At 53.4% G+C, this 15,528-nt stretch overlaps 1 protein-coding gene across 2 annotated transcripts in view; it reads right to left on the minus strand.

Annotated features, from left to right (window-relative positions):
* The window catches only part of LSP1 (lymphocyte specific protein 1), a 68,000-nt gene that overhangs the window by 34,171 nt on the left and 18,301 nt on the right, over positions 1 to 15,528 (minus strand). The window contains exon 1 of one of the 2 annotated variants that reach the window (XM_036762208.1): positions 4,679 to 4,911. The exons of the other annotated variant lie outside the window; for it this stretch is intronic. Coding sequence (XP_036618103.1) covers positions 4,679 to 4,755 — 77 coding nt within the window. The 5' untranslated portion in view covers positions 4,756 to 4,911. Of the gene's footprint in view, positions 1 to 4,678; positions 4,912 to 15,528 lie in introns of those variants that run through there. 2 annotated transcript variants of the gene reach the window in all.

Here is a 15,528-nt window from a genome sequence, read left to right on the forward strand (position 1 = left end):
ACCTCTCTATCCCCTGGTTCTCCTCCTCCCTCTCTGACTGCTCCTCCAGATCACACCCTCTGACTATGGGTGTCCCTCCGGCTCTGTCCTGGGCCGTCTGCTCTTCTCCCTCTATAATACCTCACTGGGTGATCTCATCAGCTCCCATGGATTTAAAGACCATCTGTCTCTAAGCTGATGACTGTCAAATCTACCTTTCCTGCTTCAGTCTCTGCTGACATTCAGTCTCACATCCCCAACTTCCTTTCACACATCTTGAACTGGATGTCCAGTAAACAGCTGAAACTTAATATGTCTAAAATGGAACTCATCTTTCCTCCTAAACCCTTCCCGCTTCCTCACCTTCCCTATTACTGTAGAGGGCACCCCCACTTTCCCAGTCCCTCAGGCTTCCAACCTGGGAGTCATCCTAGGCTCCTCACTCTCTCACCTTCAGATCCAATAGGGTGCCAAGGCCTATGGATTTCACCTTTGCACCATCTCTGACCAATTTCACCTCTATAGCACCTCCAGTCAATCTCATCTCTGCTGGACCTTTGGTCAATTTCACCTCTGCTGTGCCTCTGATCAGTTTCACCTCTGCACCATCTCTGGTCCATTTCACCTCTGCAGCATCTCTGGTCGCTTTCACCTCTGCTGCACCTCTGCAGTGTCTTCCCAACAGGCTTCTCTGCTTTGACACTGCCCCTATCCTGGTGCACACCCTCATCACCTCACACCTGGACTGTTGCAATAGTTGCTGAGGGGTCTGGCTGTCTCAGTCTCTTCCCACTCCAGCTCATCCTCTATTCAGCCTCTAAAGCAACTTTCCTAAAGCCCAGGACTGACCATGTTACCCCCTATTCAATAAACTCCAGTGGCTCCCTATTACTTCCAGAACCAAATATAAAATCCTATTTGGCATTCTAGGCCCTATACAACCTATCTCCCTCTTACCTATCCAGGTTTCCAACATCTTCATCTCCCCCACATGTGTGATCCAGTGACCATCCTGGCTATTCCTCACCCAAGATCCTCCATCTCTGGACCCTGACCTGCCATGCCTTGAATCCTCTCCTTGCTTGTCTTGGCCTCTGGATTTCCCTGGCTTCCTTCAGGTCTCAGCTAAGATCCCACCTTCTCCAGGAAGCCTTTCATGATCCCCTTCCCACTGCCTCTATACCCAGTGTATTTTGTATGTATCTTGTACATGCATATTTATTTTCATGCAGCTTCCCCATTCAGACTGAACTCTTTGAAAGCAAGTTCTACTTCTGTCTTCCTTTTTTATCCCCAGCACTCAGCACCGAGGATGGACAGTGCCTTGATAAGCACAGACACTTAATAAATGACTTCCTATTGCCTACCAGCTGATGGGGGAGGATCCTTGAGAGGGAGTCTGGGGGACTGACCCTCAGAGCAAAGGCTCTGGGATTTGGACACCAGCGTCCTGCTGCAGAGGCAGGAGTCCACCAGTACCTTTTTGGCCCAGGGAATCCTTCCAGAAACCTAATATGCACAAATCTGGATTCTCCCAGCTGACCAAGGACCTGAGGGATGCAGACAATGTGTGTGGCAAAGTTATTGGGGCCTCCACCCTATCCTCTCTACTTACTACCCAGGGAGCTTCGGGCAAGATCCTCCCCGTCTCTAGGTCTCATTTTCTTCTGCTGTAAAATGAGGGGGCTGCTGTGCTAGACCACCCCAAGGTCCCTTCCCGCTGTCTATCCAGAAAGTGGAAGAAAGAGCTCTTGGTTTATAGATTGATGCTCCAATGCCCCTCAGAGCTCCCTCAGCTTTGTGTCTGGAATGTCCTTATCCAGTCCTTCCAGGAGGGAGCTGATCTTTTTGATTGTGGACATCCCAGCCCCAACAAGGCTGTGACTGGAACAGCCCGGCCAAGGTCAATACAATTCAACAAAGATTGGGTAAAGTACAGTGCTCAAGGAATAAAAAGACAGAAATGTGCCCGACTGCCCGCCATCTACCCAGGAGATGAGGCCTGAGAGGCTTCACAGCAGGGGAGTCACTCATGGCCCTGCCACCAGGCAGGATTGGAATCCAATGCTGCATCCCACAAGCTCTCCATTCTTCTCCGTTGCCTCTCACAAATAACTCCAAACACAAGGGAAATTACAGAGGGAGAGTCAGGAGAATTCAGGAGGCTACTGCAAGCAGGGAGACCAGGTAGGAGCCATCTGAAGAGTCTGTGGGAGGGGCAGGAAGGGAAGGGAGCTGAGAGCTGGCAAGACAAGAGCCCCCATCGTGGTTGGGGGGAGGGGCAGATGTGCTCCTTATAGCACAAACCCCCTTTTCTGGTCCTCCTATTAACCAGCCCCATGCTTTGCACACAGTAGGCATTGAATAAGTGTTTGTGAAATTGACCTGAGTAATGGAAAGATTAAACCTTGCTGACCAGGAAGCTATTCAGTGGTGCCATCAATAGGACAAGGGGTCTTTGGAGAAGGGTTGCCCATGATGGACCCTGGAAGTTGGGAGAAACCTGGATTAAACCTTGCTCGCACTTCCTAGCCTTGAGCTGCTAGGCTCAATTTCCTCACCTATAAAACGGGTAAAGGAAAAAGGGAAGGAAACAAGTATTTCTGAAGTACCTACTATGTGCCAGGCTCCGCGCTAAGCACACGTAACAATACTTCTGATGAAGCTGAAAGGAAACTCCAAAGAGTCTAAATTACCAATTCATCTTGAGTGACTGGGGAGGCTGGGTCAGCTAGCGGACAGACACGAGGCTGGGATCAGGAAGGTGTGGGTTCACATTTGGCCTCAGACACTTACTAGCCATGTGACCCTGGCCACTCCAGCGTCAGCCAAGGAAACCCCAAACGGGGGACTTAGTCGCACGTGACTGAACACCAACAGCTGGAGGCACTGATTGATGCCTAGGCAAACCTCCCAGGAGCCCATGAACATGTCGGCCCTTTAGGTCCCTTGGAGCCAGACCTGTTGGGGGTACATGGTTGGGGTGGGGGAGGTGTAAGGGCTGAATCAGGAAAAACAGAAGGGCTGAATATGTAGATTAGGGAGCCATCTGCCTAGAAGTGATAATCAGCCCCAAGGGAGAGATGAGATCACCTAAGGGTAGGGAGAGGGATGATCCCAGAGATAAGAGAGGCAGAGAAGGAGCAGACAGGCAGGCAGGAAGAGAGCCAAAAAGTTGTGGGTGTGTGAACGCAGCCCCCAGACCCACTTAATAAACGTCTGGGATGGAGTCCCTTTAACTGGGAAGCCAGCCCAACACACTGACCAGCAGACTGGAAGGCTGACTCCCGGTATCATTTCTAAAAAATGCAGCAGCAGAGCAGGGGGGGTGTGTCCTAGGGTTTCCTGTGTGTCTTGGCCCACCACTGTGGGTTTCTGTAGATTTGCTACTTCTCTATCTGTGTGTGCACATGCAGCTCCAGGCCAATCTCCATCCTGACAGCCTTGGCAAAACCGCAGGTGGGCACTGCCACAACCCCAATCAAGGGAAGCTGGGATCCCAAAGGAGAGCGGCCTCCACCGGGGGCCGTGTTCTGGGCTCTCTCTCAGAGCTCTGGCCCAGGCCTCAGCTATTGGCTTCCCCAAGATTGGACTGAGGGGTCATTGTGCTATTGCCCAATCTCCCTTTGGCCTGAATATCTGGGGCTGCTTCCCCCCACTAAGATCCAAGCTCAAGGGCTTGGGCTCCATGCTGGTCTATTCAGCCAATCAGCCTGGCCATCCCCCAATCTGCCCACTCTGTTTTCGGCACCAGACAAGTGGAGAGAGCCACATCAAACCTGTCAGGGACCCTGGGGACGCACCTTTCGTTTTACAGATAAGGAAAATGAGCCCCAAAGGGACTCCTCAAGTTAGTGCTGGGCCAGGAAGTTGGATCTCAGACACCCTGACTCCTAGTCCAGGACTTTCTGTAGTGCCTGGGATGCCTGAGATACCAATGATTGAATCTGAGTTTATCACCAAGTTCCCTCTTTTCTTGGATCCTCAATCTGCCCATCTAGCAAATGGGCTTGGGGATGCCAGGGATGGGCCCTGCCTCCAAAGAGGACTGGCTGAAGAAGGCAACAACAGCCACATGGCCCTGAGTCCAAGGAGCTCCCCCTCACCCCCAGAGGCAGGAATGAAGTGGCATCAGTGGCTGACCAGCACTCCTCTCTTCCCTGGCCCCAGGCAGACCACGATGCTGGGCTCAGGCCCTGCCGGCTAACACTCTGGCAGCCCCCCTCTGGCCTACCCTGGTCGCAGTGGGGGAGGGGGTGGGGGGAGGAGAGCAAACCAGACCACCAGGTGGAGGAAAGTGGGGTGGGAATGAGGAGCCCCCAGACAAACACACTCCCCCCCAAATTCCTCCTCCTCCCAGACTTTCTGATACTGCAAAGGATAGCAGAGGCTCGGAGAGCTCCCAGCTGCCTCTGCAGACGCTATCAGGAGCTTGTTTCCTGGCCCTTATAGTCCCTCAGTGCGAGTGTCAATGTGTCTGCTTATGGGTGTGGGTATGTGGGGGAGGGGGAGGGTCTGAGTGGGGAGGGCACTAGGTCTAATGGGGGGGGGGGCTCAGAATGAAGAGGAGTACTGTCCTCCCCCACCCCCAATCACGCCCCCTGGCTGGCTCCCTGCGCCGCTGCCTGGCCCCTGGGTCCCCCAGCACCGGGACAGCCCCCAGCCCTCACCCTAGGCCGGGGGCTCAATGTTCTCCTACCTCAGCAGGTTCTGCAAGCCCTGTTTGCTGGAGTGCCTCCTCAGGAGCGCCCCGCTGCTGCCGCCGCCGCCGTTCATTGTGCCCCTGGGCGCTGCGGGGCTGCCAGCCCTCGGACTGGAGGAGGGGGCGCCTGCTGCTGCCGGATCTGCTGCCCGCCCCTCAGCCCCTCAATCTCTCCCTCTCCCTCTCTCTCTCCCTCCCTCCCTCAGTCTCCTCTCGCGTTCCCTCTCTCCAGGAAGTTCAGCAGCTCCTTTTGTTTGCCTCCAGCCCCTTCTCCTCCCCCCCCGCGTCTGCCCCCTCCCCTTCTTTCTCCTCCCCCTCCCCTTGTCCCTCCTCCCCCTCTTCCCTACACTAGTCAGAAAGGTCCGAGAACAGGGATGGGGGGCGGGGGGCTCCGGGGACCGGGAGCCTTAGCCCGAATCGGCCGAGCCGAACCCACAGTCCCGCTTTCTGCCTTTGTTTCTCGACCTGCCCCGGGGTCTCTTCCTTTGTCTCTTCCTCGCCACCCCCACCCCGCAGCCTCGCAGCCTCTCAGCCTCACTCACTCCCTTTCTCCTCCTCACTTTCTCCTTTCCCCTTTTCCCTGTCTCTTTGTTTTCCCTCTACCCCACCCCGTTATCACCTGAGGCCCCTCCCTGCCCTGATGACTGAGCCAGATAGGGGTTGGGGGGGCAGGGAGCGCCCTATAGGTCACCTGAAGAATGGGGGGAGGGAGGGAGACCTCCTGCCTAGGGTCCGGTGGGAGATGGGCCGGTGCCAGGGGACGGTCTCCTAGCCCCAAAACAACTTTCCGGGGTGACTCGCTTCTGAGCCTTGACATCGCTACCCCTCCCCCGCTCCTCGATCCAACTTGACCTTTTCCTATGACCGTTACAGCGACCGTGCCCCCTTCCCCCCCACGCCGGGGTGCTCCCTCTGGACTGAAAACCCTTTTCTCTCCCCAGGGTGAATACGTGTTTACGTATCAACGAAACCTGGGTTTCTTTGTCACCTTACACTTGTTTTTGCTCCCTGAGGAACATTGACAGACTCCAGAAGAAGGGTCTAAGGTTCTGAGAGGGGAACCCTCTGCTTGAAGTCCCCCAGCCCATTTCTCACGGAGCGCTCATTTCCCACCCTTATCACGCCCCACCCCACGCGGGGACTGCCTGGTCTTCTTCCATTCCGTCGGAGTCTTCCCCCTTTAGAAAGTAAACTCCAGGAGGACAGGCACTGTTTGCTTGCCTTCGGCAGTACTTCCTGCATTAAGCTCCAGGCACGGACCAGGAGGACCAAGGCTGACTTGACTTACCTGAACCCTGCCTACAAGACAGCTGACCAGTGGGCGCCCAGCCCCTCATGGGCACAGCTCGCCCAGTTACGCAGGGCTTCCTGACCTCAAGCCCCCTAGGCACCTTTCCTCGGACAACTGTCCGAGTCCTGCCTTTGGTGGCTCCACAGAACCTGCCGCTCCGGCCTCCTCAGAAGGGCCCTTCAGGCCTGAGATAGCTCAGCCCCTAGGTGCTCTTCTCTGGGATAAACACATGTGCTGTTCAAGCTATAGACTGCACTCCCCAGGCAAGGCCTCCCGCCTTCTCAGCCTGCCCTGCCCCCGACCCTCTGCAGCCTTCTCAAGGGCCTTCTCCCAATGGGGTGCCCAAAGCTGAACCCAAGCCTCTGGGTATGGTCTGGCCAGGGCTGAGGCCAGAGGCCTAGCAGGAGCAGCTACCACACACCTAGCCTTTTGGTGGCAGACTCACCCACAATGACCTTGCGCTCCCATGAGATCTTCCCTAGGCCATGTCCAGCCAGGGCATCTGATCCTTGGGAAGAGAAGGATTTCCAACCAAGCTTTTACCCTTTCCTAGGAGATTTAATTGGATTAGACTGCACCCAATGGTGTAGCAGTCCAGATAGCTCATAATCAGTAAGCACTGATTAAGTGCCTACTGTATGCTGGGCAATGTGCTAAGATCTGGAGACTCAAAGAAAGATACAAACGCCAGTCCCTTCTCTCAAAGGCCTCCCAGCCTAATGAGGGAGACAAGATGCAGTCAACTATGTACAAACAAGCCACAGACAGGACAAACTGGGGATAAATCAATGTCAACCGAACACTCAATAAACAATTATTAAGCACCTACTATGTGCCAGGCACATAAACTCAGGAGACACAAAGAAAATCAAAAGATGGTCCCTGCCCTCAAGGAGCTTACAGTACAGTAAGGGAGACACCACGAAGACAAATATGTACGAAGGAAGCTCCTGACAAGATACACAGGAAAGAATTAACTAAGGGAAGGCTCTGGAATTCTGAGGGCTGGGGAGGCTTCCTGTGGGAGGGTCAGGCAGCTCAGCAGAGGAGGGAGAGCCTTCCAGGGAGAATGCCCTGGGAACAGCCTAAAGGCCTGTGTGACTGGGTGGAAGAGGATGAGGGTGGAGGGAAGGGTTAAGAAGCCTGGACAGGTAGCAATGGGCTAGGTTTGTATTTGCTCCTGGAGGTGATAGGCACCCACTGGAGTTTACTGAGCCAGGGCCATGACATGGTCCCACCTGCATTTTAGGAAAATCACTTTAGTGGCCAGATGGAGAATGGACTGGAGTGGGGAGATACTGAGGCAGGCAGACTCCTTCTCCCAGCAGGAAATGGCAGTATTCCAGGTGTGGAGTAATGAGGGCCTGCACTAGGATGGGGACAGGGTCAGAGGAGAGGAGGAGGCGTACGGCACGGATGTCAGGCCTTGGCAATAGATGGGGAATGAGAGAGCGACCAATCCAGGAGGAGCCCTACAGGTCTGGAGCCTGGGGTCTGGGAGGATCCTGCTACCCTCAGCAGTAACAGGGAAGGTAAGAGGAAGGAGGGTTTGGGGAAAAGATAAGGTATATTTTACATGTCGGGTTTAAGATGTCTACTGGACATCCATTTAGATGTGACAAAGAGATCGGAGATCAGCATCAAGCTTGGGGCAGGAAAGGTAGATTTGAGAGTCATCAGAATAGAGATAGATGGTCATTAAATCTTTGGGAGCAGATGCCACATGAAGTAGTCTAGAGGAAGATGAGCAGAGGGGCCACCAGAGGGAAGGCACCAGCCCTTCTCAGCCCCAAATCTGTTCTCTGGAGATTCCTTCCAGACTTGTGTGACCTTCAAGTTTCATGAGTGTGTCACCTCTGGCTTTACCCAACCATAAGAGGAACATTCCCTTCTTCCAACCCCAAACCCCAACTGGTTTGACTAACATCCTGATACTATGATCAGGTGAGAAGCCTCTTGGATTTCATTACAGAATTAGTCAAAGACAGACTAGCTTCCAACAAGAGTGGTGATGTACTTTTAATCATTGGCTAAGATCAGACGCGAATACCCAGGAAATGTCCAAGAATGGGCTGAGAGAAGTGGACGCGCATCTGGCCCACATACGTGTCAGAAAAGGGGAACCCAGAAGGGAGGGCAATGAGCCTGACTGGTGTGATCAGACTCCAAGAGCTCCTTATGAGGGCAGCAAAGCGGGGAGAGTGAGAGAAGGAGCCCAGAGCAGGGAATCGCACTCCACCTCCCCATTGACTAGAGGAAACTTGTGGATTCAGCAAAGTCCGAAGAGAGGACCTCCCATCAGAGCTAGGAACAATGTCCCAGGAGCAGCGGGGGCCCAAGGACAAAGATATCCCATGAAAAGGCAATCTCTGGATTATAAAAAATCACCAACTGTTGCAACAACGTTGCTAGCAGCTGCTGTGGGGGGGGGAAGACCAACGCAAGCCCAACGGCAGGAATGCTGCAAGCCCAGGTTCTTTTGATCTGCTTTACTAAGGAAAGCAACGTTAAGGGGTTAACAATCTTATTTGACTCCAACATACAAATATCATTCACTTAGTTCAGGGGAAAAGCCAGCACCCCGAACTTGAGAGCAAATACAAACAAATTACAAACATACGTTATGAACAGACCAAATACAATTCATAGTTACCAAGAAGGCATTGACATCTGGGTTCACAAGCTGGAGGGCTCTTAACTACAGCTGCCCAGAGTCTCCACATAAGCACTCCTCCAAGAGTGAGACCCCTCACAAATAGCTCTGTTCTCTCTTTTTATACAGTCTTTGGACCAGAACTTAGGCTCCTACTATTGGCTCTGGTCTTAGCAACACCCCTTAGGGCCCCTAGGGTTTCATGCCCACATGGGCTTAGCACCTAGTAATTAGGGGTTTGGGCCTGGGGCTTTGCACCTAGTCAGGCTCAATCAAAGACACTTAATTAATTTAGCATTCTAAAACAGTAAAAAAGTCTCAACTTAATTAATATTACACCAACTCAATGCTCTGAGTCCAGCAGGTATCTATAACCAAGGGCAACTTCATGAAGACTCCGCAAAGCGAGCAAAGAGCTTCCAGTAATCATATATGTTCTCCTGGATTCTCCCTTGGGAGAGTGCGCTCCCAGTCTGGGGAGCAGAGGAGGGATGTTTTGTACCAACTGTTGTCACTCTACCATCCTACTAAATACATATTTCTAAAAACGATTTAAGTCTGGATGGTTGATAATCAATAGAGACCACGCTGGTGGGGGCTCAGAGACTCCCCAAATCCTCAGCTTTACCTATTGCATACTAGCAGAAGAAGTACACTGCTACCTTCTGGGGATCCTCCCTCCCAGTAAGTAGCACTAGAGTTTAAGAATGCCATACAAGGTGCTGATCAAAATGCTAATGAGCATAGAACTCAGGTCTGCTTCCGGGAGCACTTCACCTAACATCCGACTATTAATAACTACTCTTTGGGACCCAGGAATCCAACCCACTCTGAATCTGCCCAGTTGTACCGTTGATTAGCCAATGGCTCTTTCTGTCTTTTCTACAAGATTAACGTGAGAAACTTTGTCAAGCGCTTTGCAAAAATCTACAGAAACTCTTCTCTAGCGTTATTCCTGCGTAGCTGCCTAACAACCCTGTCAGAAGAAGAAATCAGGTGAATCTTGGCCTAGATGAAGCCCCCAGGCTGCCCCTGTGATTCCTGCTTTCTTTACTCAGCCATCCTTTTAACCACAGACACCCTGGTGAGGCAGTGGGTAGAGTTCTAGACTTGGAATCAGGAAGACTTGAGTTCAAATCCAGCCTCAGACATTGACCAACTGTGGAACCCTGGCAAGTCACTTCATCTGTGCCTGCCTCAGTTTCCTCAAAGGAAAATGGGGATCCTAATACCATCCACTTCCCAGGGCTGATTGTGAGAACCGAATGAGATCATATCTGTAAGGTGCCTGGCACATAGTAAGCATTACGTAAATGCTGGCGATTATCTTAAGAATGGGTAACACATTTGAGAATTTTGCCAGGAATCCCAGAGAGAGGTGGGAGGGAGCTGGAAGCATTGGCCTGAATGAAGGCCCGGCTCCCTGGCCTGGCATTTGGGGATGGCTCCCTTTGTCCTTTGAAGTCTGGGACTCCATCCTTGCCTTTTCCCAGGCAGCCTGTGGGAGCGCTTCTGGACCTCAATGGTCTCCAGGCTGCCAGCGGGGGGCTCAGCAGTCTCAGGGGGCCATTCTTTCAGAAACCTGGAGGGTAGTGCAGGGGCCTGGCAGCCTGGAGCTCCTGCAGGGCCCAAGGGGGCTCCCTCATTCTCTCCTCACTAATCTCAGGATCAGCCACTTTTTGTCTTGGCAGTTCTAGGTCCAAGATGATTCTTGGCAGAGCAAGATAAGGCAAGCCCAGAGCAGTGGGTGCCTCCTCCACCTCCTCTGAGCTGGCATCTTCTGCCTTTTCCCGTCCTCCTCTCATCCCTGAGCTCAGTCCGTGTTCCTCTCCAAACTCCAGCCATCCCGACTAGATCTGACTGACCAGGAGCTACACTCTGTGCTTTTTATCGCCTGCTCTTGTTTCACTCTGGTGACCTGCCTTCCAAAAATTGTTGATCAGCAGGCCTACTGTGCACCCGATGGGGCTAGGAATTCTGAGACAAAGGTGAGCTGCCCTGCCCTCTGGGCCTATGGGGGAAGTAGCCAGTACACAGATCAAGGGAGGAGAGAAAGAAGAAAGAAAAGACCAGTTAATGTGGTGGGGGGTGGGGGGTGTGTGGCTTGGGGGCCCTGGCTTTGAAGGAAGCTGCAGATTCTAAGAAATGGAGATGAGGAAGCCCCCACTCCAGTTCTGGGGTACCCAGGAATCAGAGCATGGAGATGGGAGATGGAGTCTTCCAAGTGAAGAGGCCAGGAAGACCGAATCTAAATCCTGAATCTTTTATCCATTCTCTGACCCGTGCCACTTCACCTGGGCAAAACACAGTGCCTGGGGTGGGGGTGGGGGGGCAGGGAGTGCTCACGCAATCACGCAATCCCTGGTGACTCCGGCGTGGGGTGATCGAAGCAACCCTGTACCGAACCTTAAAAACACAATACCAGTGTATTGCTACCACTACCACTACCACTACTATCACCACCACCACCACCACCACCACCACCACCAGCAGGGCAGCCAAGTGGCTCAGTGGGCAGAGTGCCAGGGCTGGATTCAGGAAGACAGGAGGAGAGAAGCCAGCAAAGAGACCTAGGGGACGTTCCCCACACCAGCCACCACACACACACAGGGGATGGCCCATGGATCAGGAGACTGATGGATGGTCAGACAGGTGGGAGGCACGCATAGAGGGCCAACCCTTAAGCAAGGAGAAGGCCCATTTTGTTATCAGGCTGGAGAAAAGGAAGAAAGAATGGAGGAATGATGGCAAAGGAATTTGAAATGTAGAGAAAGGGGGAAAGGGAGAGGCCAGAGTGAAAGTCTTCCTCTGTATATACAGGACAGGCAAGGGAGGGTTGGGGGGAGGGGGTCTGGGGGAGGAGAGGAGACCTGTAACAGGCCCTAGAAGGGGGCAGTGCAGGAGCTGGTCTGGGAGGAGTAAAAGGATTGGCTCCAGCAGCGAGGGGCCATTGAGAATAAAACATCCCAGTCTGTGGCCTCTGCCCCAGTGGGGGAGTGAGACCAGAGACCAGGGAGCATGGTGGAGCCTGGGAATGGGGTTGGACCTGAATGAACCACCGGTGAATGGGGGGCAAGGGAGCAGAGAACGCTTGATGTCAAACTTGTTAACTATGGGGTCAAGACTGGGAATGGAGAAGGAAGTAAAGCCAGAGCAAAGATGATGATAACCTGGGAGAGTCCTTAGCAGCAGAGGTCCCAGGATTCCTGGGAAATGGGCATAATCACAGACGTAGGAGGGAAAAGGCCTAAGGAAAGATGGCGGGCAGGAGAGGCAGACGTGACGGTCTAAGAGGTATCTTAGAATGCTCCATCGTGGAATACTTGTGGGGGGCCGATTCCTTGTGTGGGAGCCATGGACCCAGCAGAGGGCCCTAGCAATCAAGAGGGTGGCTGTCCCAGGAGACATTGGCATTCATATTCAAGTCCCTTGGTACATAGACAAACACTAGGGTGAGGAGGGAACTGTGAGCAGGCCCTGACCTCGTGGAGGGAGGGACGGAGGAAGGCCCAAGGGCCCTGAGGAGAACCCGCCCAAATCTCCAAGCAGGGGTGGTTTCTGGATGGTGGTGGTGGCACAGGGAGTGTCAGGGAGGGCAGTGGAGAATGTGGAGGAGGGGGAGGCTCATTCCTGCCCCTGGCCTGTCCTGTCAGGGGCCATGAGCAAAGGGGCATCTATTACTAGAAAGGCTGGCAGGGCAGTGGTGTCTTTTGGAGGGCGAGCTGTGCCAGGAGATAAAAGGAGGAGGAGAGGAAAGTGTAGAGGTGTAAACAAGAAAGCGTGCTCCCAGGGGGCCCGAATCAGGGCCAGGCAGAGCTGGGAGGGGGAGGCTGTGGGGATGAGAGCAGGAGGTGGCTGGGAGACAGAGACTTCTCTGTGCATTCATATCACTTTCTGCTCTAAAGAAACCCCAGCCCACCTCCCCAGAACTGTTTACCTTCCCACTTACCCAGCCCTTACTGTGAGCCAAGAACCTGGAAGGAAGAAAAAGCAAAAACATTTCCTGTCCACGAGGAGGTTACTGCCCTGGGGAACGGGGTCAAAAGGACCTGAATTCAAATCCTGCTTCAGACACTTAAGTCACTTCACTCTGTTTACCTCAGTTGCCCCATCTGTAAAATGAGCTGGAGGAGGACGTGACAAACTACTCCAGTGTCTTTGCCAAGAAAACCCCAGATGGGGTCATGGAGAGTCAGGCATGACTGAACAAGAAGAAGAAGATGGGAAACTAAAAGCCGGAGGTGAGGAAGCTCGGAGGGGCAGCCTGTGTAAAGATATGAGGAGCAGCAGGTAGGCCCAAGTGGCTGGACTTGTGGCCAGAACTAGGGAGGCCTGGGGGGGGGGGGGGAGGTTAGTGCTGGGCACTAGGCCCTGGCCCCAGGCACAGCCGCCTTTTGGTCTGTCAGGCCCCAAGGTCCTGCAGGCCTTGTAGGCTTTGCCCCCAGGACCTGTGGGTTCTGGGGAATCCCTGCCTTCAAAAAGCTCCTCCCAATAGCCCTGGGCTAGGCTGCTGTCTACACTGGTGGGGTCTGGGGCCTAGAGGGAAATCCACCCAAAGCAGGGGGGAGGGGGGACAGGGCAAACGTACCAAAGCAAGGGAGGCTTCAGGGCCAAGGGGGAGAGCCCCAGCTCCCAAGGTTCCTTCTGAGAGCCCTCGAGAACGGGAAAGGAGGAGGGCCATAGAGTTGAGAAGGACCCTAAGGCTGCCACATCATTCTCCTGAGCTTGTGGTCCATGAAAACCCCCAGATCTCACCAGAACCCATCCTGTACTTCGGAGGTGATTTTCAGAGCCCCAGCATAAGAGTTTCCATTTACCTGTACTGAATTTCATCTCATTAGGTGCCCCCAGCTTCCAGCCACCTACAAACCTGCTAAGCATTCCATTTTGGCCTCCTCATCCAAGACGTTGATTAAGAAACGTAAAGGGCACGTGCAGGACCAACGCCCGATCCCTGAGCTGCGCCACTGGAGCCCTCAGCCGGGCTGACCTTTGATGTAGTTCACCCTCCTCTCTCCATCTTTTCCCCAAGGAGAGTTGTTGTTCAGTGGTTACTCCATTTGGGGCTTTCTTGGCATTTTACAGGTGAGGAAACTGAGGCAAACAGAGTCAAGTGACTCGCCCTGGGCCACAGAGCTACTAGTATCTGAGGCTGGATTTGAACTCATGAAGATGAGTCTTCCTGACTAAGGCCTGGTGCTCTGTGCACTGTGGCACCACCTAGCTACCCCAAGAAGAGTAAGAGATCCTTTTTTTTATTTTTTGGCAGGGCAATTGGGGTTAAGTGACTTGCCCAAGGTCACACAGCTAGTACGTGTGTCAAGTGTCTGAGGTTGGATTTGAACTCCGGTCCTCCTGACTCCAAGATCGGTGCTCTACTCGTTGCACCACTAGCTGCCCTGAGATCCGCTATTAAAGGCTTTGCTGAAATCTAGGTGCGTGTTTTCTTCTGGTGAACTTCCCCTTTTGCCCAGTTGAGTAACTGTCCAAAAAGTAAGTAAGCCTAGCTTAGAACGTGAGCTGTTCTAGATGCACATCAGCTGGCTTTGGGGGATCTTCATGTCCATTTTTAGGGGGACACTAACCATCCCTGGAAGGCTTGTTCTAGACTTTCCCAGCAAGCAGAGACGCATGGACTGGTCTAGAGTTTGCAGGGGTCTATGCTCTTCTCTGAAAACCAGCCGGGGCATTTGCTCTTTCGAGTCGTTTGTTCCCACTCCGTCCATGCACCACCGATGGGGGCTCGGCACTCCCGCCTGCCAGATGCTTCAGTGCCCAAGGCTGTGGTTCTTCTGAGCCAGGTGACAAGCTCTCACCCAGGGATGTGTCTCCTTGGTTCTCTTGGCTAGTGATTGCTGGCTGGTCTTTGTTTTTCTGTCTTGTTCAGCACAGAGGCCATTCTACTTGACGTTTAGCGAGCTGTCTCCTGGCCTCTCCTCTGCCACAGTGTTGCTTCTGTTTCCTCCACTGACTTCCACCCGTCCGTCTCCAATACATTGCGCCCCTTGGAATCCTGGCCCTTGTTCTCTGACTCAGTCTTATGAACCTTCTCCGGCCTCACTGCTCTGGGTCAGCATGACTAAGATCAAAGCTTCCCCATGGGTCAAGGTCTGCTTTGGTGCTACCTTCTCTGGGGAGCGTTCTTGGAAGGTTTGAGAGCCAAGCCAAAGTGAGCGCTGCCCCCTTGGAGACCTAACACTCACTGCCTGCTCCCCATCTTTGGCTTTCAGCTTAGGGGGTAAGATTCAGGGCTGTGAAGACCCTAGAGACCTTTACACTGCCCCTCCCTTTCATTTCACAGATAGGGACACTGAGATTTGAGGCCAATTGTCAGGCACTGGCCAGGATCGTGAACTCTCAGCAAATGTGCATCCTACACCCCCAGATAGATGTGTGTCCTACACCCCCTGAGAAAACTGGAGGGAGCTGGGGGAGAGGGACCAGGGAACATTACTGAGGCAGTTACTCACTTCCAAAGACCAAATGAAGAATGGGTCCATTGGGCACCAATTTTTCCTCCAGTGTTTGTGATCGCCAAGTCAGAGACCACTGGCTGCTGTTGAAACCTGCCCCGGCCACCCATCCCCCGCCTACTCAGGACTCACTTTCAGCCAAGTGTATCCCCTTAGGGGAACTCTGGAGTCTTTGTGGGGCACAAACAAGGGACAGAAGAAGCTCAACTTCCTGAAGGGACAGAAATGGGAGGCAGAAAGAGATGAACAAATAAATACTGGTCCTCCAGGGACCACAGCTAGGAGGACAGATCGGGACAGGGGACCCTTAGCTCTCCCAGAGACCAGGGATCTGATGCTCCCTGGAGGGTCAAGGGAGAACAGACAGGAAGGCTGGAGGGACGTCTGACTCCAGAGGGGAAGAGAAAGGTTTAGGTGGAGGGCAAACAGA

The sequence above is a fragment of the Trichosurus vulpecula genome, chromosome 6 (assembly GCF_011100635.1).
Source record: "Trichosurus vulpecula isolate mTriVul1 chromosome 6, mTriVul1.pri, whole genome shotgun sequence".
Classification (NCBI taxonomy): Eukaryota; Metazoa; Chordata; class Mammalia; order Diprotodontia; family Phalangeridae; genus Trichosurus; species Trichosurus vulpecula.